The following is a 24,054-nucleotide window of genomic DNA, read 5'->3' as shown; positions in this document are numbered from 1 at the left end:
TCACCCCTTTTATTCAACACAGTACTAGAAGTCCTAGCCACAGCAATTAAATGACAAAAACAAATAAAAGGAATACAAATCAGTAAGAAGTAAAACTTTCATTATTTACAAACAACATGATACTATATATAGAAAACTTAAAGAAAAAGAAAACAAAACAAAACACTGAAAAAACTACTAGAACTGATAAATGAATTTACTATGGTCGCAGGATACAAAGTCAATGTACAGATATCAGTTGAATTTCAGTACACTAATAATGAATCAGCAGAAACCGAAAGAAAGAAAGAAAGAAAATCACATTAACAATTGTACCAGAAATAATAAAATACCTTGGAATAATCTTATTAAAGAGGCCAAAGACCTATACTCTGAAAACCATCAAATACTGATGAAAGATAAAGATGACACAAAGAAATGGGAAGATATTCCATGCTCATGGATTTAAAGAACAAATACTATTAAAATGATCATACCACCCAAGGCAATCTACACATTTAATGCAAATCTTATCAAAATAACAACATTTTTCACAGAACTTGAACAAAATACCCTAAAATTTGTATGTTACCACAAAAAAACTCTGCTTAGCCCAAACAATTCTCAAAAAGAAAAGCAAAGCTAGAGGTATCGCAATTCCACAAGTTATTAACACAAAGCCATCAAAATCAAAACAGTACAGTACTGGCACAAAAACAGACACTCAGATCAAAAGAACAGGATAGAAAAGCCCAGAAATAAACACACAATTATATGGTCAATTAATCTTCAACAAAAGAGCCAAGAATATGCAATTGGAAAAGACAGTCTTTTTGAAAAACAACGTTGGTAAAACTGTAGAGTTATATGCAAAAGAATGAAACTGTACTACTTTCATACATACACAAAATAAATTCAAAATGGATGAAAGAATTAAATGAGAGGCCTAAAACCATAAAAGTCCTAGATGGGAACACAGGCAGTAATTTCTGTGACACTAGCTGTACCAACATTATTCTAGATATGTCTTCCGAGGCAAGGAAAATAAAAACAGAAATGAACTATTGGGACTGTAACAAAATAAAAAGTTTCTTTACAGCAATGAAAACCATCAACAAAACTGAAAAACAACCTACTAAATTGGAGAAGATATTTACAACTGACATATCCAATAAAGGGTTATCATCCAAAATATATAAAGAAAACATACAACTCAATATAAGAAATAAACCAATTACAAAATGGGCAGAAGAGAGAGTAAGAGTTTGACAAGACAGTGGAATAGGAGGACCTGGAGCTCACCTCATCCCGTGTTTTCAATTAGGTATCATCCAAATCCAAGTCAATAAACTGGACAGCGATCTGAAGACTGGCAAAACAAACTCCACAACTAAATATATGGAAGAAGCATTACCTCAAAGGTTAGGAAGGTGAATGGTAAAGAAGACTGCCTGCAGGAGGGACTAGCTATACAAAGATTGCTGAGAAACAGGTCCTCAAGGAAAACTAATCCTTATAATGTATAGCTTTAAGAACAAGAGGGGTTGAGTTTGTAAAACTAGTGGGGCTTAGAACCTTGAACTTTGAAGGTCAGCTGACTCAGCACTGGGCAATCCAGGAGGCCACGTGATAGCTGGGGGTTGTTGCCCTTAAAGAGACAACGACCTTTGGGGAGGCAACATAAAAATGGAAGTCACAGGGGCACCTAGGTGGCTCAGGGGGTTAAAGCCTCTGCCTTTGGCTCAGGTCATGATCTCAGGGTCCTGGGATAGAGCCCCACATCGGGCTCTCTGCTCAGCGGGGAGCCTGCTTTCCCACCCCTCTCTGCCTGCCTCTCTGCCTACTTGTGATCTCTGTCAAATAAATAAATAAAATCTTTTTTAAAAAATGGAAGTCACAAAAAGCTGGGGGAACAGAGGAGACAGATATGTTCATATTGATTTTAGACTGACGTGGAGGACTCTTCCTAAAATCAGGAAGTCTGATACAGACCTGGACATAGGACTCAACCATACAACCTTGAGATTATGACCAGAGCTGAAACCAAGAAGTCGGATGCTCAACTGCAGCACCCAGGCACCCGTAAAGTCACTACTTTTAAGAGCAGAAGACAAGGTGGCTTTCTTAACACACACACACAAAAAAAACAGACAGAGAGCCGGAAAAAATGAGATAAAAACTTGTACCAGATAAAAGAACTGGATAAGCCACAGCCTGAGACATAAGTAACATGCCTGATAAAGAAAGCAAAAAATGATAAGGAAATTCACTGGACTTGAGAAGAGTAGAAGACATGAGTGAGACCCTTAACACAGAGATAAGGAAAGACATAACAGAGTTAAAGGGCACAACAAATAAAATGAGAAACATACTTAATAGAATGAAAAGCAAGACAGAAGAAGCAGAAAAATGAATTAGTGACTTGGAAAAAAAGAGTAGTAGAAAGGAATAAAGATGAACAAAGAGAGACAAAAGAACTATGCAACGAAAGAATAGACTTAGGAAACTCAGTGAATCCATCAAATGTAATAACATTCAAACAACAGGAGTCTCAAAAGAAGAAGAGAGAGAAAGGGGAGAGTAGAACATTTATTTCAAGAAATAATTGTTAAAAACATCCCCATCCGGAGGAAGGAAGCAAAAATCCAGATCCAGGAGGCACAAAGAACCCCAAAAGAATAAACAAAAGCAGATTGATACCAAGACATACTGTAATTAAATTTGCAAAATGAGTAACAAAGAAAAAAAAATCTCAAAAGCAGTAAGACAAAATAAATCCTTAACTTACAAAGGTAAAGCCATAAGGCTAGCAGGAGATTTTTCAACAGAAACTTTGCAAGCCAAAAGGGAGTGGCATGATCTATTCAAAGAGCTGAACGGAAGAATCTGAAGCCAAGAATACTCTATACAGCAAGGCTATCATTCTGTGTAAAATAAGAGATAGAGTTTAACAAACAAAAACTAAACAAGTTCATGATCACTAAACCAGCCCTGCAGAAATATTAATAAGAACTCTGAGCAGAAAAGAGAAAGCAAAAGTGACAGCATATGGGTTGCCTGGGTGGATCAGTCAGTTGAGCGTCCCACCCTTGATTTCAGCTTAGCTTATGATCTCAGGGTTGTGAAATAAAGCCCCTAAGGAGTCTGCTAGAGATTCTCTCTCCCTCTCCTTCTGCCCCTCCCCCTAGTTAAGTGTGCTCGCTCGCTCTCTCTCCAAAGTAAATAAATAAATAAATAAATAAATTTTAAAAATTAATAAATAAGTCTTTAAAAGTAAAAAAAGAGGAAAAGTGACAGTACAGGTGCAGAAAACAGAGAAGTGGTAAAAATGAGTATTTCTGTACAGAAAAAAAAAACAGTTAAGGAACTCACCAAGAAAAATATAACATGAACTAACCTATACCTAAAACATGGGGAGAAGAGGAGTAAAGAATCGGTTCAAACTTAAATGACCATCAACCTAACATAGACTTCAATATGCAGTAAATGCTAAATCAAATTTATCATATATCCAATATCACATATCAAAACCACTAATATTCAAAGATAAAGAAATCTAAATATAAAACTCAAAAATCAGCAATATATGAAAGAGAAAAACACAAGAAAGGGGGAGAGAAAATCTTCAGAAATAACCATAAACAAGTAATAAAATGCAATAAGTACATATCTAATAGATACGTAATTGATAATTACTTTCAGTGTAATAACTGGAATAAATACTCCAGTGAAAAGACATAGGGTAACAGAATGTATAAGAATACAATTTCCATCTATATGCTGCCTACAAAAGATCAATTCTACACTTAAAGACTTATGAAGATTGAAAGCGACAGGGTGGATAAACATCTATCATGCAAATGGATGTCAAAAGAAAGCCAGAATAGCAGTACTTACATCAAACTAGACACTTAAACCAAAAATATAAGAAGACATTAAAAAAGACATAACAATAAAGGTGACAATCCAACAAGAAGCTGTAACAACTACAAATATTTATGAACCTAACATGGGACCAGTGAAATACCTAAAACAGTAATAACAAACATAAAGGAACTTATCAATAATAATCAATAATAGCAGGGGAATTAAACACCCTACTTATATCAACGGACATATCATCCAAACAGAAAATGAACAAGGAAACACTGGCTTTGCATGACACACTGGAACAGATGGATTTAACACATACATTCAGAACATTCCACCCTAAAACAGGAGAATACACAGTCTTTTCAAGTGCACACTGAACAACCTACAGAATAGATCACATATTAGCTCACAAAACAAGTCACAATAAATTCAAGAAGATTGAAGTCTACCATGCCTCTTTTCTGACCATACCGCTATGAAACCAGAAGTCAGACACAAGAAAAAAAAAACCTAGAAAGACCACAAATATATGCAGGTTAAATAACACGCAACTAGTCAATGAATGGCTCAACCAGGAAACAAAAGAAGAAATAAAAAAGAAACAAATGAAATGGAAACAAATGAAAATGAGAACACAATCGTCCAAAACCTCTGGGATGCAACAAAAGCTGTTTTTTAAAAATATTTTATTTATTCATTTGAGAGAGAGAGAGAGAGAGAGAGAGCAAGCATGAGAAAGAGAGGGAGAGCACAAGCACAAGGAGGGAAGTGCAGAGGCAGAGGGAGAAGTAGACGCCCCGCTGAGCAGAGAGCCTGATGCAGGACTTGATCCCAGCATCCTGGGATCATGACCTGAGCTGAAGGCAGATACTTAACTGAGCCACCCAGGTGCCCAGCAAAAGCTGTTCTAACATGGAAGTTTGTAACAACAATCTAGGAATACCTCAAAAAGCAAGAAAACTCTCAAATAATCAACCTGACCTTGCAGCTAAAGGAGCTAAAAACAAACAAACAAACAAAAACAAAACAAAAAAACCCCAACAAACGAAACCTTAAACCAGCAGAAGGAAAGATAAAGATTAGAGCAGAAATAAATGATACAGAAACTGGAAAACAAAACAAAACAAAACAAATAGAAAAGACCAGTGAAAGGAAGGGTTAGCTCTATGAAAAAAATGAATAAAACTGATAAACTTCTACCAACACTTATCAAGAAAAGAAGGGCTCAAATAAAATCACAAATGAGCAAAGAGAAATAACCAACACCACATATAGAAAGAATCATAAGAGAATATTATGAAAAATTATATGCTAGAAATTAGGAAACCTAGAAGAAATGGATAAATTCCTACAAATATATAAACTACCAAAACTGAAACAGAAGGGAATAGAAACTTTGAACAGATAACCAACAAAGAACTTGAGTCAGTAATCAAAAACTCCCAACAAAAAAAGTCCAGGTCCAGATGCCTTCACAAGCAAATTCTCCCAAACATTTAAAGAAGAGTTAATACCTATTCTTCTCACACTATTACAAAAAGTAGAGAAGAATGGAAAATTTGCCAATTTACTCTATGACACCAGCATTACTCTGATACAAAACCAGATAAAGACACCACTAGAAAAGAGAACTCCAAGCCAATATCCCTGATGAACATACACACAAAAATCAATGTTTAAAAGGAAAAGGAGGGGTGCCTGGATGGCTCAGTCAGTTAAGCATCAGGCTCTTGATTTCAGCTCAGGTCATGAGCTCAGGGCTGTGAGATCGAGCCTCACATAGGGCTCCAAGCTCAGCAGGCAATTTGCTTCTCTTCCTCTCTCTCTCCCTTTCCCTGTGCCCTTCCCTCCATTCACATGCATGCTCTCTCTTTCTCTCTAAAAAATGAACAAATAAATCTTTAAAAAATAAAAGGAAAAGGAAAAGCAAAGCTGGAAGCAACAGAACTCTAGATATCTAGATATCAGGTTATACAACTAAGCTATATTTTGATTAATACAGCTTAATACAGATTAATACAGCTTAGTCGTATAACCTGATATCTAGAGTTCTGTTGCCTCCAGCTTTTCTTTTCCTTTTCCTTTTGATTAATACAGCTTAGTCGTATAACCTGATATCTAGAGCTAGCACTATGGTGCTGGCATAAAAATAAACAGATAAATCAATGAACAATAATAGAAAATCTAGAAGTAAACCCACAACTTTAGGATCAATTAATCTTCAACAAAGCAGGAAACAACATCCAATGGTAAAAGGACAGTCTCTTCAACAAATGGCTTTGGAAAAACTGGAGAGCAACATGCAAAAGAATAAAATTTCACCACTTTCTTATACCATATACAAAAATAAATTCAAAATGGATTAAAGACCTAAATGTAAGATCTAAAACTGCAAAAATCCTAGAAGAGAATACAAACAGTAACTTCCTGGTATCAGCACTAGCAACTTCTTTCTACTTGTATCTCCTGAAGAAAGGGACACGAAAGCAAAAATGATCTACTGGGACTACATCAAAATAAAATCTCCTAAACAGCAAAGGGAACAATTAAGAACTAAAGGCAACCTATGGAATGGGAGAAGATATTTGCAAATTACATATCTGATAAAGGGCTAGCATATAAAATGCATAAAGAATCTGTAAAACTCAACACAACAAAAACAAATAATCCAATTACAAAGTTGCCAGAAGACACAAACAGACATTTCTCCAAAGAAGACATTCAGATGGCCAACAGACACATGAAAAATGCTCGTCATCACAGACCTGAAAATCAAAACTACAATGAGCTACCACCTCATGCTTGTTGGAATAGCTAAAATCAACAACACAAGAAAAAAATAGTTATTGACAAGGATGTGGCAAAAAGGAACCCTCATGCATTATTGCCTGGAATCCAAACTGGTATAGCCGCTATGGAAAACACTATGGAAGTCCCTCAAAAAGTTCAAAATAGAACTACCCCATGATCCAGCAATCATACTACTGGCTATTTACATAAAGGACATAAAGGATACATAAACACTAATTCCAAGGGATATATATAATCCTATGTTAATAGCAGCACTCAATAAGCAAGATATGGAAGCAACTCAAGTGCCCATCAACTGAAGAATGGATAAAGAAGATGTGGGGTGTGTATATAGATAGATAGATAGATAGACACACAATGGAATATCATTCAGCCACAAAAAAGAATGAAATCTTGTCATTTGTAGCAAAATGGATAGCACTCGATAGTGCAATGCTAAGTACAGTAAGTCAGTGAAACAAGGACAAATAACATAACATTTTACTCATATGCGGTATTTAAGAACAAATGAAAAATTGAAAAAAAAAAGGGAGAGAGACAACCAAGAAATAGATAACCAGCAAAGAACTTGAGTCAGTAATCAAAAAACCTCCCCTGTTTATCACAAGGGAGGTATATGGGGGATGGGTGAGATAGATGATATGAATTAGATTACCTTTATCATGATGAGCACTAAGTAATGTACACAACTGTTAAGTAACTATATTGTACACCTAAAATTAATATAACACTGTATGTTAACTCTACCAGAATTAAAATTAAAAATTTAATACAACTAATATACGTGTGTGTGTTTGTGTGTGTGTGTGTGTTCAGCAAAAGAAGAATATGAAATTATATATATAGGTTTAAGCATCCATCCAAAATGTTTATCACATTGGTTAGAATACCAGCTTTAAAGTCTGAAATGGATTCAGATCCAACAATGACTTGCTAATTCAATGACCACAGGCAAATTACTTTACCTTTCAAATCTTCAGCATCTTCATTTGTAAAGATGAGTATACTAACATCTATCATACAGGTGTACTGAAGGATTAAATGATAAAACAAATGCATAACATTTGGGGTTTCTACCACAAAATAATACAATAAATATGCTACTATTACTAGTACTATTACAACCTTAATAATGTAAAATACTACACATACATATAGGAAAGAAAGATGAAAACTAAAACATTAATAGGAACTATCTCTGAGAGGTGGTAAAATGTGATTTTTATTTTCTTCCTAATATTTGGCCAATATTTCCTAGTATAGAATATTGTAATCAGAAAAAATTTTAATGAAAAAGATGTTAGCATTCTGCAATGCTCTATACTTAAGTCTGAAGCAACATGGTCCCAACCTGTCAACATAGACCTCTACACACACACTTAACCAAATAATATTTACACACTGACCTGAAGGACAGTAAGTTGGAATTTAGTCCCCTTTTCTGGTCGAGGGCAGGAAGGTCTTCTTTGTTTGATCCGATCTTGTTTGCCATTTCCACATGGATTATCGGAGGTATTGATGTTTTCTTTCACAGCTGCCACATCAGGATTCAAACTAGTTATTAAAAAAAAATGAAAGCAAGTCATATTCAATTTCTCAAAGAAAACATTATTCCATGATTCTCAAAGCCCAGTATTTAACCCAAATTAGAATTAACATTTGAAATTCTATGACATCTAGAATAATTCCATTCTGACAGTAAAATTCTAGAAAAATTCCAATTATAAAATAATACATAATCAGTTTAAGGAAATAAATAAGAAACATAATGTTTGAGAATATACAAAAAGCACATGTACACTTTAAACTGCTTAATTTAATGGTATGTGAATTATATCTCAATGAAGATATTATTCAAAGTTACAAAAAACTGAGATAATATGTATTTATTTGGCAATCACCTGACAGTAGTGGCAATAAAAGAAAAACAAGGGCATTGACGGATCTTTGTGGAACCTTTGATCAGAGGATGCTCTTGATCAATTTTATCTTGTTTGTTTTGGGTATATTATTAATGTGTTCAAATAAATCTTCTAATAAACAATTTTCACTCGAAATATACCTGTTTATGTACTGAACTCAAAAGGACATAGACAGATGAACAGGGTATAAGAAAGAACAAAAAATGAAAATGAGATTTTAAAAAATGTGGTAAAGGTTCATTGGAAGATGGTGGTGGAATAGGGGGACCCTATGCTCGCCTATCCCATGAATACAACCAGATAACTATCAAATCATCTAAAATACACCAGCAATTGACCTGAAGACTGGAAGAACAACTACACAATTAAAGGTACAGAAGCAGCCACACTGAAAAAGATAGAAAGTGGTATAAGGTGGTATCTCAATGTGGTTTTAAATTGAATCTCCCTGATGGCTAGTGATGATGAACATTTTTTCATGTGTCTGATAGCCATTTGTATGTCTTCATTGGAGAAGTGTCTGCTCATATCTTCTGCCCATTTTTTGATATAACTATCTGTTTTGTGTGTGTTGAGTTTGAGGAGTTCTTTATAGATCCTAGATATCAGCCTTTTGTCTGTACTGTCATTTGCAAATATCTTCTCCCATTCCTTGGGTTGCCTCTTTGTTTTCGTGACTGTTTCCTTTGCTGTGCAGAAGCTTTTGATCTTGATGAAATTAGCAAGACAGGAAACAACATGTGTTGGAGAGGATGTGGAGAAAGGGGAACCCTCTTACACTGTTGGTGGGCATGCAAGTTCGTGCAGCCACTTTGGAGAACAGTGTGGAGATTCCTCAAGAAATTAAAAATAGAGCTTCCCTATGACCCTGCAATTGAACTACTGGGTATTTACCCCAAAGATACAGATGTAGTGAAAAGAAGGGCCATCTGTACCCCAATGTTTATAGCAGCAATGGCCACGGTCGCCAAACTGTGGAAAGAACCAAGATGCCCTTCAATGGACGAATGGATAAGGAATATGTGGTCCATATACACTATGGAGTATTATGCCTCTATCAGAAAGGATGAATACCAAACTTTTGTAGCAACATGGATGGGACTGGAAGAGATAATGCTGAGTGAAATAAGTCAAGCAGAGAGTCAATTAACATATGGTTTCACTTATTTGTGGAGCATAACAAATAACATGGAGGACATGGGGAGATGAAGAGAAGGGGGGAGCTGAGGGAAATTGGAAGAGGAGGTGAACCAAGAGAGACTATGGACTCTGAAAAACAACCTGAGAGTTTTGAAGGGGCAGGGGTGGGAGGTTGGGGGAACCAGGTGGTGGGTATTGGGGAGGGCACGGATTGCACAGAGCACTGGGCGTGGTGCAAAAACAATGAATACTGTTACGCTGAAAAAAAAAATAAAAACTTAATAAAAAAAGAAGATAGAAAGTATGGAGACATGTTTGGGGAGAGAATCAGAGAGTGCTCACTGGGATGGGAAGGAAGCAGCAGCCACAGAAAAGGGATACCAGATTAATACACAGGGGAGTGGATGGGAACAAATCCCCATAGCAATTGCCTTGGAAAACAAGAGGGGCCAAATTTTATGACTTTCAGCAACCAGCAAGGCATAAGCTTAGAGTTTTAAAGGTCACTGGGCTTGGCTGGGATACACCCCAGAGGGCAATGTGCTACATGTGCAGAGTAGGCAGGCAAATAACCTGTGAGTATACAGTGTGGCAACAGTGATCTGAAGAGCATCTGGAGAACACGGTAGGGAGGTTATTTGTTCATTTCAGACCACATCCCAGAGAGGCATCATTCATGGAGAGAAACCTCCAGGAAGAAAAGAACGAGGTGGTGCCATTTCTTTCCCCTGAACCACAGAGCCATGACAGGAACCAGCACAATGATGACAACCCCAAGCTTACATGCTTGTACCAAGCCATGCCTCTCCCACATTCTAGTGGAACTCCCATTCCCAGTCTCCATTGCCACAATCCCACGTTGAGGACTCCCTCCCCCAGAAGATGGACCCAAAACCCTGTTCACACAATGCTTCCTCACTTAGGAGTTTTGCAGAGCACAGGTTATAGTGTGGGTGTAGGTCTCACTTCACAAACAGGTCAGAGCACACCTAGCTAAAACATGCCACATTCAGGCAAGGGATCAAATACTGCCCACAACACACAAATAGAGCCTTGGCAAACAAATGGCCTGAAGGATAAAGTGACTAGGACAAAAGAAGAGCATACACAGCACACATTGGAGACACTCCTGTAAGTTCAAGGCCCTAGGGAACAAAGGACACTACTGGGCAAGGCATTACAGGATTTTTTCATCATAAGGCCATTACCCTCAAGAATAGAAGATGTGATTGACTTTCCTAAAGCGTAGAAACAGGCACAGTAATGTAGGTAAAATGAGAAGAGAGAGAAATTTATCCAGAAAGAAAGAACAGGACAAGGCCACAGCCAGAAATCTAAGCAAAACAGAAATACTTAACGTGCTTGATAGAGAATTTAAAGTAATGATCACAAAAATACTCACTGGACTTGAAAAAAGAGTGGAGGACATCAGTGAGACCCTTAACATAGAGATAAGGAATAACATAGCTGAAATAAAGGGCTCAATAAGTGAAATGAGAAGCATATTTGATGGAATGAAGAGAAGGATGGAAGAAGTAGAGGAGCAAATTAGTGATCTAGAAGCCAGAACAATGGAATGTCATCAAGGTTGAACAAGAGAGAAAAAAGAATTTTGAGAAATGAAAATACACATAGGGAACACAGTGACTCCACCAAATGTAGTAACATTCATATTATAGGAGTCCTAGAATAAGAGAGAGAAAACAGGGTAGAAAAGTTATTGGAAGAAATAATAGCTGAAAACTTCCCTAATCTGGAGAAGGTAACAGATATCCAGATCCAGGAGGCATGAGAACCCCCAATAAAATCAACAAAAGGAGATCCATACCAAGATATATTGTAATTAAACTGGCAAAAAAAATAGTGATAAAGAAAAAAATTTAAGGGGCATCTGGGGGGCTCAAGTCGGTTAAGCATCTGCCTTCAGAGCTCAAGCCATGATCCCAGGGTCCTCGGACTAAACCCCACATCAGATGCCTGCTTCCCTATCTCCTTCTGCAGCAGCTTCTGCTCTCTTTCCTTCCCTCTTTCTATCAAATGAATAAATAAAATCTTTTAAAAAAAATTTTAAAAGCAGCAGGCAAAAGAAGATAGTAACATAAAAGAGAAACATAAAAGGATAGCAGATTTTTCAGCAGAAGCTTTGCAAGCCAGAGGGGAGTGGCATGATAAGTTCAAAGTACTGAATGAGGAAAATCTGCAGCCAAGAATACTCTATACAGGGGCGCCTGGGTGGCTCAGTGGGTTAAGCCGCTGCCTTCAGCTCAGGTCATGATCTCAGGGTCCTGGGATCGAGTCCCGCATCAGGCTCTCTGCTCAGCAAGCAGCCTGCTTCCTCCGCTCTCTCTCTGCCTGCCTCTCTGCCTACTTGTGATCTCTCTCTGTCAAATAAATAAATTAAAAATCTTTAAAAAAAAAAAAGAATACTCTATACAGCAAGGCTACCATTCAGAATAGGAGAAATAAAAACTAAAGGAGTTCGTGATGACTAAACCAGCTATGTAAAAAATATTAAAGGGGACTCTGAGTAGAGGAAAGACCAAAAGTGAAAGTAGAAAGCTAGGAAACTAAAGAAGTAAAAATTAATATTTCTGTAAAAATTCAGTCAAGACATTAAAAAATAAATGGAAAACATGTAAAATACATAAATTTGTGAAATATAACAAAATATTACTAAAATGTGGAGAGAAGAGTAAAGAATGGGTCAAAACTTAAACGACCATCAAATTAATATAGACTAAGACCTGCAGAAGTCATCACACACAGACCTAACGGTAACCATATATCAAAAACCACTAATAAATACATAAAGAACAGAAAGAAAAAACTAAATATATCAATAAGGAAAATCAAATAATGAAAGAGATAAAAACAATAAAGGGTCAGCAAAAATCTTCAGAAACAACCACAAAACAAAAAATAAAATGACAATACATTTTTAATAATTACTATGAAGGTAAATGGACTAAATGCTGCAATCAAAAGTCACAGGGAGACAGAATGGATAAAAAAAAATAAGACCTACCTATATGCAGCCTACAAGAGACTCAATTTCGACCTAAAGACACCAAAAGATTGAAAATGAGGGAGTAGAGAAACCTCTATAATGAAAATGGCTATCAACAGAAAGATGGAGGAGCAATACTGATATCATTGAAAACAGACTTTAAAACAAAGACTAACAAGAGAAAAAGGAGGACAACATATAATCATGAAGGGGACAGCCAATCAGAAAATACAATAATTGTAAATATCTAGGCACCCAACATATGAGCAAAAAAAGGCAAAGAGTTAATAACAAATATAAATAATCAATAATCATACAATAGTTGGGTACTTTAACACCCCACTTAAGATCAATGGTCTGATCAACTAAATAGAAAATGGGTCTCCTAGGAGGCTCAGGCAGTTAAGCATTTGCCTTTAGCTCAGGTCATGATTTCACAATACTAGCATAGAACCCTGAGGAGGGCTCCTTGCTCAGTAGGGAGTCTGCTTCTCCCTCTCACTCTGCCCCCCCCCCCACTGCTCATGCATTTTCTCTCTCACTCTCAATCTCTCAAATAAATAAATAAAATCTTTTTTAAAAAATCAGCAAGGAACAATGGCTTTGAATGACACACTGGAACAGATGGATTTAATTAACACATACATTCAGAACATTCCACCCTAACACAGCAGAATACATATTCTTTTCAAGTGCACACTGAACAACCTACAGAATAGATCACATACTAGCTCTCAAAACAAGCCACAATAAATTCAAGAAGAATGAAGTCATACCATGCATCTTTTCTGACCACAATGCTATAAAACCAGATGTCAACCACAAGAAAAAATCTAGAAAGACCAAAAATATATGCAGGTTAAACAACACGCAACTAGTCAATGAATGGCTCAACCAGGAAACAAAAGAAGCAATTTAAAAAGTACATGGAGGGCGCCTGGGTGGCTCAGTGGGTTAAGACGCTGCCTTCGGCTCAGGTCATGATCTCAGGATCCTGGGATCGAGTCCCGCATCAGGCTCTCTGCTCAGCAGGGAGCCTGCTTCCTCCTCTCTCTCTCTCTCTGCCTGCCTCTCTGCCTACTTGTGATCTCTCTCTGTCAAATAAATTTTAAAAAAAATCTTTAGAAAAAAAAAGTACAGGGGTGCCTGGGTGGCTTAGTGGTTTAAGCCTCTGCCTTCAGCTCAGGTCATGATCTCAGGGTCCTGGGATCGAGCCCCGCATCGGGCTCTCTGCTCGGCGGGGAGCTTGCTTCCCCCTCTCTCTCTGCCTGCCTCTCTGCCTACTTGTGATCTCTCTCTGTCTATCAAGTAAATAAATAAAAATCTTTAAAAAAAAAAAGTACATGGAAACAAATGAAAATGAGAATACAATGGTCCAAAACCTCGGAGTTGCAACAAAAGCTGTTTTTTTAAAAATATTTTATTTTTTCATTTGAGAGAGAGAGCATGAGAAAGAGAGAGCACAAGCAGAAGGTGGGGAGGTACAGAGGCAGAGGGAGACGCAGACACGCCGCTGAGCAGGGAGCCCGATGCAGGACTTGATCCCAGGACCTTGGGATCATGACCTGAGCTGAAGGCAGATGCTTCACTGACTGAGCCACCCAGGCGCCCAGCAAAAGCTGTTCTAACACAGAAGTTTATAACAATAATATAGGCGTACCTCAAAAAGCAAGAAAACTCTCAAATAAACAACCTGACCTTGCATCTAAAGGAGCTAGGAAAAAAAAACAAAACCTTAAACCAGCAGAAGGAAAGATAAAGATTAGAGCAGAAATAAACAATATAGAAACTAAAAAAAAACAAAAACAAAAACAAAACACAAATAGAACAGACCCAGTGAAAGGAAGGGCTGGCTTTATGAAAAAAATTAATACAATTGATAAACCTCTAGCTAGACTTAGCAAAAAGAAGAGAAAGAACCCAAATAAATAAAACCACAAATGAGAGAGGAGAAATAATCAACACCACAGAAATATGAACAACTATAGGAGAATATTATGAAAAACTCTGTGCAACAAGCTGGACAACCTAGAAGGAATGAATCAATTCACAGAATCATATCAACTCCCAAAACTGAAACTGGAACAAATAGAAAATTTGGACAGACCAATAACCAGCAAAGAAATTGAGTCAGTAATCAAAAACTCCCAACAAATAAAAGTCCAGTTGGTTTCACAGGTGAATTCTATCAAACATTTAAGGAAGTGTTAATATCTATTCTTCTTAAGATGTTCCAAAAAATAGAAAAGGAAAAAAAATTTCCAAGTCCATTCTATGAGATTAGCATTACCCTGATACCAAAACCAGATAAAGATACCACTAAAAAAAGAGAACCACAGGCCAATATCCTTTAACCTTGATGAATATAGACACAAAAATCCTCAACAAAAACACTAGGAAATAGAATCTAACAGTACATTTTAAAAAATCATTCACCACAATCAAGTGGGATTTACTCCTAGATTTTAAGGGTGGTTTAATATTTGTAAATCTATCAACACATTACATCACATCAATAAGAGAAAGAATAAGAACCATTTGATCATTTCAATAGATGCCGAAAAAGCATCTGACATAGTATAACATCCATTTATAATGAAAACCTTCAATGAAATAGGTATAGAGGAAACATATCTCAACATAATAAAGGCCATCTACGTAAAACACAGAGGTAACATCATACTTAATGAGGAAGAACTGAGAGTGTTCCACTAAAGTCCACAACAAGTCAAGGATGTCTACTCTTCCACTTTTATTCAAGATAGTACTAAAAGTCAAGCCACAGAAATCAAACAATAACAAAAAAATAAAAGGCATCCAAATTGGTAGGAAGAAGTAAAACTTTCACTATTTGCAGATGATGTGATACTGTATATAGAAAACCCAAATGACTCTATCACAAAACTGCCAGAACTGATAAAGAAATCAGTAAAGTTGCAGGATACAAAATCAATATACAGATATGTGTTGCATTTTTTTCTTCTTTAAAGATTTATTTATTTTAGAGAGAAAGAGAGAGCCAGCGTATGAGCGGGGGAGGGACAGAGGCAGAGAGAGAGAGGATCTTTTTTTTTTTTTTTTTTTTTTTTTTTTTTTTTTTAAGATTTTATTTATTTATTTGTCAGAGAGAGAGTGAGTGAGAGCGAGCACAGGCAGACAGAGTGGAAGGAAGAGTCAGAGGGAGAAGCAGGCTCCCTGCGGAGCAAGGAGCCCGATGTGGGACTCGATCCCAGGACGCTGGGATCATGACCTGAGCCGAAGGCAGCCGCTTAACCAACTGAGCCACCCAGGTGTCCCGAGAGAGAGGATCTTAAGCATGCTCAACGTGCGGCTCAATCCCTGGTCCCTGAGATCATGACCTGAGCGGAAATCAAGAGTTACACTTAACCGAATGAGCCACCCATGCACCTCAGATACCTGTTCCATTTCTATACACCAATAATGTAGCAGTAGAAAGAGAAATTAGGAAACCAATCTCATTTACAATTGTACCAAAAATAGTAAGATACATAGGAATAAACCTAACCAAAGAGGTAAAAGATCTGTACTCTAAAAACTATAAAACAGTGATGAAAGAAATTAAAGATGACACAAAGAAATGGAAAGACATTCCACACTGATAGATTAGAACAAATACTGTCAAATGTCTATACTATAAAAAGCAATCTATAGATTAAATGCAATCTGTCAAAATACTAACTTTTTTTTCAAAGAACTAGAACAAATGGTCCTAAAATTAGTATGAAATCACAAAAGACCCTGAATAGGCAAAGCAATCTTGAAAAAGAAAAGCAAAGCTGGTGGCATCACAACTCTGGACTTCACATTATATTAGAAAGCTGTAGTGACCAAAACAGTACTGGCACAAAAACAGACATATAGTTCAGTAGAACAGAACAGAATTTCAGAAATAAACTCACAACTATATGGTCAATTAATCTCTGATAAAGCAGGAAAGAACATCCAGTAGGAAAAAAAAATTATATTCAACAAATGTTGGCAAAACTGGACAACAACATGCAAAACAATGAAACTGGACCATTTTCTTACACCATACACAAGAATAAATTAAAAATGGATGAAAGACCTAAATGGGAGACCTGAAATCATAAAAAGCCTAGAAGGCAATAACTTCTCTGACCTCGGCCCTAGCAACTTATTTTTAGATATGTCTCCTGAGACAAGGGAAACAAAAGCAAAAATAAACTACTAGAACTACACCCAAATAAAAAGTTTCTCTATAGTGAAGGAAATAATCAAAAATACTGAAAGACAACTTACTGAATGGGATCAGACATTTGCAAATGACACATTCGATAAAGGGTTAGTACCCAAATATAAAGAACTTGTAAAACTCAACACTCAAAAAACAAACAACCCAATTAGGGTAGAAGAAATGAACAGCCATTTCTCCAAAGACATCCAGATGGCCAGCAGACACATAAAAAGATATTCAACATCACTTATAATCAGAGAAATGTAATCAAATCTACACTAAGCTACAACTTCATGCTTGTTGGAATGGCTAAAATCTACAACACAAGAATCAGCACATGTTGGCAAGGATGCAGAGAAAGGGAACCCTCTTGCAATGTTGGTGGGACTGCAGACAGGTACAGTGATTACAGAGAATAGTACGGAGGTTCCTCAAAAAGTTAAAAAAAATAGAACTAGCCTCTGATCCAGCAATTGCACTACTGGGGATTTATCCAAGGAATGCAAAAACACGAATTCAGAAAGATACATCCACCCCTATGTTTATAGCAGCACTATTTACAATAGTCAAATTATGGAAGCAGCCCAAGTGTCTATCAATTAATGAACAGGTAAAGGAGATGTGGTGTATATACACACAATGGGATATTATTCAGCCATAAAAAAGAATGGAAATTATATGGATAGAGGTGGAGAGTATAATGCTAAGTGAAGACAGAGAAAGACAAATACTATATAGTTTCCCTTATATTTGCAATTTAAGAAACAAAATCAATAAGCAAAGGGACAAAAATACAGAGGAGAGGCAGACAAATGAAGAAACGGACTCATCATTATAGAGACCAAAGTGTCACAAAAGGGAGGTGGGGAAGAATGGGTTAAAAGTGGAATGGGGGTGGGGCGCCTGGGTGGCTCAGTGGGTTAAAGCCTCTGCCTTCCGCTCAGGTCATGGTCCTGGGGTCCTGGGATCGAGACCCGCATCTCTGCGGAGCAGAGAGCCTGCTTCCTCCCTTCTCTCTCTGCCTGCCTCTCTGCCTGCTTGTGATCTCTGTCTATCAAATAAATAAATAAAATCTTTAAAAAAAAATGGAATGGGGGTTAAGGTGTGCACTTCTCATACCAAGCACTGGGAATTATTTGGAATTGTTGAATCACTATATCATACACCTAAAACTAATAAAACACTGAATGTTAAAAAAAAATAAAAAATAAAACACTATATTTAAAGGAAAAAGGGAAATGTGTTATATTCATGTTTACACACACAGTGAGGAATAGTATTCAGCCATAAAAAAGAATGGAGTCCTGCTATTTTCCATAGCATGAACAGACCCTCAGGATATTATTTTCCTCTTTATATTTCATGTTAAGGGAAATAAGTCAGAAACAGAAAGAAAAATATAATATGTAGAATTAAAAAAAACAGACTCCTATATACAGAGAACAGATTAATGATTAATTAATTGTTGCCACAGGTTGCCAGAGGTAGGAAATGTGTTGAACAAAATGAGTGAAGGCAGTCAAAGATATAAACTTCCTGTTATAAGTATTTATTGAGATGTCATGTACATCATGGTGACTACAGTTAATAATACTATATTGTATATTTCAAAGTTGCTAAGAGATTAGATCTTAAAAGTTCATAAGAAAAAAATTCTGTAACTATGTATGGTGATAGATGTTTACTACACTTACTGTGGTGATCATTTTACAATATAGTCAAATATCAAATTATTGTGTTGTGTATTTTAAACTAATATAAATTTTTATGTCAGTTATACTTCAATAAAATAAATAACAAAATAAAATAAACTATAATTCTGGTAAAAAAATTAAAAAATGAAATATATTAAAATGGTTCAATGTGATTAATTTTAACTAGTTATATCTTGCAGGTTCATATCAGTATGATTATGAAATGGCAGCTATCTTTCAGTTTATCTGTGTCAGGACATTTTTCCTTAAGTTTGAAGATATTTCAATAAATACAAAATTTCCAATAATTTAATTTAAAAATTAAATGAAAAGATCTGTTAGCACCAAACACATATCTTTTAAATTAATTTTTAGGTAAATTCCTTTCTCCTGGAAACTACCCCTGAAATATTTATATAAATATATGAAAGAAGAAGAAAAAAAAAAGATATGAAAGAAGATATAAAAATAACTTCTAAAATTTTTCCTATGTTCCTGTTAAAAAAATTATATAAATACATGTGGTAGAAGGGGGCCCCTGGGTGGCTCAGTCAGTTAAGTGTCTGACTCTTGGTTTCAGCTCAGGTTGTGATTTCAGGGTCCTGGGTTCAAGCCCCACGTAGGACTCCACACTCAGTGGGGAGACTGCTTGAAGGTTCTTTCTCCCTCTCCCTCTGCCCCTCCCCCCATTCACTTTTCCCCCTCTCTCTCAAATAAATAAATCTTTAAAAAAAACAAGTGGTGGAAGGAGATACATTAATACTGCTCTTAGTTTTTTAATATATAAAAAAAATAGTAACAATACCTTCAAAGGATAAAAGACATAATTCTAGTCAATGGGGCTATTTCATTTGCATTTCAAAGTAATCTTAAAACACCAGTTGAGGGTCTGGGACAAGATGGCAGAAATTCAACTCGCTCTGTTATTCTCACCTCTTAAGTCCAACTAAATAGTGTGGAAATTAAATAGAGTAGACAATCACAGCTAGATACTGAAGGATGAAAATATGAAAGTGGATTGGCTAGGGACTCCCAGGACTCAAAGAAAAACAAAGCAGTTTGGCATCTCCCAATTACCCACCCAGTGACAAGATAGTCCAGGCTCAGTGTCTCCTGACTCTCAGCTCAAAGCCAAAGGCAGCAAGACCAGTGGTCTCCTGACCCCCAACCCAGCAGAAGATAGTTCAGGTGGCCCTTCCCTCCCCTAGTAAGATTAGAGGGAGCTCCACCAGTAGCATGTGGCCTGGAGTTCTGGCCTGGGGCAGCAGCAAAGGGGCCCAGTGGTGTCAGGTGAACCAAGCAAGGTGAACTAGTACTACTAGTACTAATACTACAAGGACTCTGAAAACTAAATTGTCATTAGAAGCACAGCCCACAAAAGTAGATCAGAACCTATGCATCTAAATAGGGTAACTGTCCACTAAAATACAGTATTTAAATATGATCCAGAGTCTCCCAAAATAATATCCCAAATATCCAGAAGACAAATGAAAATTCCTTATCATACCAAAAGCCAGGAAAATAACAATTTGAATACAAAAAAACAATCAAGAGATGCCAACACCAGGATGAATCAGATACTGGATTTATCTGACAAGGATTTTATTTTGTTAAAGATTTTATTTATTTATTTATCAGAGAGCGAGAGGGAGAATGAACAAGCAGGGGAGCGGCAGATAGAGGGAAAAGCCGGCTCCCCACTGAGCAAGGAGCCCCAGTGCTGGACTCAATCCCAGGACCCTGGGATCATGACTTGAGCCAAAGGCAGATGCTTAACTGACTTGCCACCCAGGCATCCCTATTGGTAAGGATTTTATTTCTTATTTATTTTTTTTAAAGATTTTATTTATTTATTTGACAGAGAGAGAGATCACAAGTAGGCAGAGAGGCAGGCAGAGAGAGAGGGGAGGAAGCAGGCTCCTTGTGGAGCAGAGAGCCCAATGCGGGGCTCAATCCCAGGACCCTGGGACCATGACCTGAGCTGAAGGCAGGGGCTTTAACCCACTGAACCACCCAGGCACCCCTTGATAAGGATTTTAAAGCAGCCTTCATTAAAATGCTTCAATGAGCAATTACAAATATTCTTGAAGCAAATGTGAAAACAGAAAATCTCATAGAAAAATAGAGATATTAAGAGAGAATTAAGGAAAATTACAAAAATAAAGCACAATCACAGGAAGTGACATCACCAAGATGGCAACATAGGTTGTTTCTGCCTTTGCTCACAAGAACAACTAATAACTATTTGAGAACAAGACACCACTGAAAGATTCCTAGAACATTCCTAGAACTGACTGAAGCCACCCCTTTGCACTGTAGAGACCAAGTCAGACTGGATTAGAAGGGTAAGAGAAGGGGCACCTGGGTGGCCCAGTCAGTTGCATCTGACTACTAATTTCAGCCCAGATCATGAGATCTAGGCCTGAGTCGAGCTCCATGCTGGGCATGGAGCCTGCTTAAGATTTTCTCTCCCTCTCCCTTTGCCCCTTCCACCTGCTCATGCTCATTCTTTCTCTTTCTCCTTCCACCCTCTAAAAAAGAAAAGAGGCGTAAGAGAAGTGGCTATACATTGGCCACACTGCTCCTACCCCAGGCCAGCATAGTACCTGAGCCTCTAATACCTCCAGTTGGAAAAGAGAACCTGGCAGAGGGACAACTAGCCCTCACTCAGCATTGTGGGTAGCTTTGTGGGAGCCCCTATTTTGATCTCACACTACAGGCATCGCAGGAGAATCTGCAGGGCTCAACCACTGGGAATATGAGTATGACAGGGAAGGAGGGGAGGGTTTGCAACAGGACAACAGATGGTTCTGTAGCAGACAAATTCATACCTGTAGTGTCCAAGTAGTAATCCCAATGAGTGGTTTTGCTCATCTGCAGAATCAAGTTGGGAGTGTACACTCACTAGTAAGATATCAGTGTTGTTTTATGTGCATTACCCTAATGACTAGTGACATTGAACATCTTTTTACATACCTGTTGACCTTTTGTATATCTTGTTCGGAGAAATGTCTATTTGGGTCCTTTGCCCATTTGTTAATTGGGGTATTTGTCTTCTTGTTATTGAGTTATAGGAGCTCATTATATATTTTGGTTATTAACCTGTTATCAGATACATAGTTTGCAAATATTTTCCCATTCCATTGGTCTTCTTTTCACTTTGCTAATGGTTTCTTTTGTTGTGCAGAAGGCTTGTAGTTTGGTGTAGTCTTACTTGTTAATTTTCTATTCTGTTGCCTGTGTTTTAGGTGTCATATCCAAGAAATCGTTACCAAGACCCATGTCTAGGAGCTTTATTCCTGTGTTTTCTTCTAGGAGTTTCACGGTTTCAGGTCTTATATTTAAGTCTTAATCCATTTCAAGTTAACTTTTGTGAGTGTTGTAAGATATGGATCCAATTTCATTCTTCTACATGTGAATATCCAATTACCCCAACACCATTTATTGAAAAGACTGTCTTTTTTTTTTAAGATTTTATTTATTTACTTGACAGAGAGAGATCACAAGTAGGCAGAGAGGCAGGCAGAGAGAGAGAGAGGAGGAAGCAGGCTCCCCGCTGAGCAGAGAGCCCGATGCGGGACTCGATCCCAGAACCCTGAGATCATGACCAGAGCCGAAGGCAGCGGCTTAACCCACTGAGCCACCCAGGTGACCCGAAAAGACTGTCTCTTAAGTATTCTTGGCTCCCTTGTGAAATATTAGTTGACTTGTATATGCTTGGGTTTATATCTGGGCTCTTAATTGTCCTCCACTGGTTTATTTGTTGTTATGCCAGTATGATACTGTTTTGGTAACTAACTTTATAGTATAGCTTGAAATCAGGAAGTATGATGTCTCCGGCTTTGTTTTTCTTTCTCAGGATTTCTTTGGTTACTTGGCTACTTTTGTGGTTCTATATACATTTTAGGAGTACTTCTTCTAGTTCTGTGATAAATGGCACTGGAATCTTGATGGGGATTGCATTGAATCTATCGATGGCTTTCAGTAGTACTGACATTTTAACATTAATTCTTCTAAGCCACGAACACAGAATACCTACTCATTTATTTGTGTTTTCTTTGATTTCTTTCACCCATATTTTGTAGTTTTCAGAGTAGAAATCTTTCCCTTCTTTAGTTAAATTTATCCCTTAAGTATTTTTGTTGTTTGGGATACTACTGTAAATGGGATTGATACCTTTTATCTCTTTCCATCCCTCATTGCGCTAAGATTTTTAATCTTATGTTGAATAAGAGTGGCAAGAGTGGGTACCATTGTTCTGTTCTTGATATTCAAGAAAAAGCTTTCAACATTTCACCATTGAGTTAGAGATTAGATATGGATTTACCATACATAGCCTTTATTATATTGAGGTATGTGCCTTCTGTGTTTAATTTCTTAAGAGTTTAAACCATGAATGTTTAATTATGTCAAATGTACTTTTTGCATCTACTGAGATGACCATATGATTCTTTTATTTCATTCTATTAATATGATCATGAGTCATTTCTTTCAATCAAATCATTGATTAATTTGCATATGTTGAACCATCCTTGTATCGCAGGGATAAATACTACTTGACAATAGTGCATGATCCTTTTAATTTGCTGTTGAATTCAGTTTGCTAGTATATTATTGAGGTTTTTGTGCATCTATATTTATCAGGGAATAGGCCTATCATTTTCTTTTCTAGTAATATCCTTTTCTGGTTTTGGTATCAGTATAACGCTGATCTGATAAAATGAGTTTGGGAAGGTTCCCTCCTCTTCACTACTGTGAGTTTGTGAAGGATTAATGTTAATTATTCCTTAAGTATTTGGTAAAAATCACCTGTGAAGCCATCTGGACCTGGGCTTTTACTTGTTGGGAACGTTTTGATCACTGATTCAATCTTCTTATAAGTAATTGGTCTATTCAGATTTTCTATTTCTTCCTGATTCAGTCTTGGTAAATTGTATGTTTCTAAGCATCTATCCATTTCTAGGTTGTATAGTTCGTTGGCATTTAATTGTTCATCATAGCTTCTTTTGATCCTTTGAATATCTGTGTTATCAGCTGTAATTCCTCCCTTTTCATTTATAATTTTGTTGCTTTGGTCCTTAATCTTTTGTTTTAGCTTAGTCTAGCTAAGGGTCTGTCAATTTTGTTTATCTGTTCAAAGAACCAACTCTTAGTTTGATTAATGTCCTGTTGTTTTTCTGTTCTCTATTTCATTTGTTTCTACTCTAATCATTATTTCTTCTGCTAACTTTGGGCTTAGTTTGTTCTTTTTCTAATTCTTTAATGCACAGAGTTAAGTTCCTTATTGGGATCTCTCCTACTTCTTAATGTAGACATTTATTACTGTGAATGTCCCTTCTAGAAATATTTCTGCTGCATCCCAAAGTTCTGGTATGTTGTGTTTCCATTTTGTCTCAGGAATTTTTTACATTT

General features: G+C 36.9%; 1 protein-coding gene across 8 annotated transcripts in view; it reads right to left on the bottom strand.

Moving 5' to 3' along the window:
• Positions 1 to 24,054, bottom strand: part of WNK3 (WNK lysine deficient protein kinase 3) — a 158,045-nt gene that overhangs the window by 37,513 nt on the left and 96,478 nt on the right. For all 8 annotated transcript variants that reach the window (XM_082717470.1, XM_082717475.1, XM_082717473.1 and 5 more), the window contains one exon: positions 8,070 to 8,217. In XM_082717470.1, the coding sequence (XP_082573596.1) occupies positions 8,070 to 8,217 (148 nt within the window). The remainder of the gene's footprint in view (positions 1 to 8,069; positions 8,218 to 24,054) is intronic.

Source organism: Mustela nivalis, assembly GCF_964662115.1.
Source record: "Mustela nivalis genome assembly, chromosome: X".
NCBI classification, from domain to species: domain Eukaryota; kingdom Metazoa; phylum Chordata; class Mammalia; order Carnivora; family Mustelidae; genus Mustela; species Mustela nivalis.
Note: the sequence above shows the minus strand (reverse complement) of the source record. Positions and strands in the feature narration are given on the sequence as shown.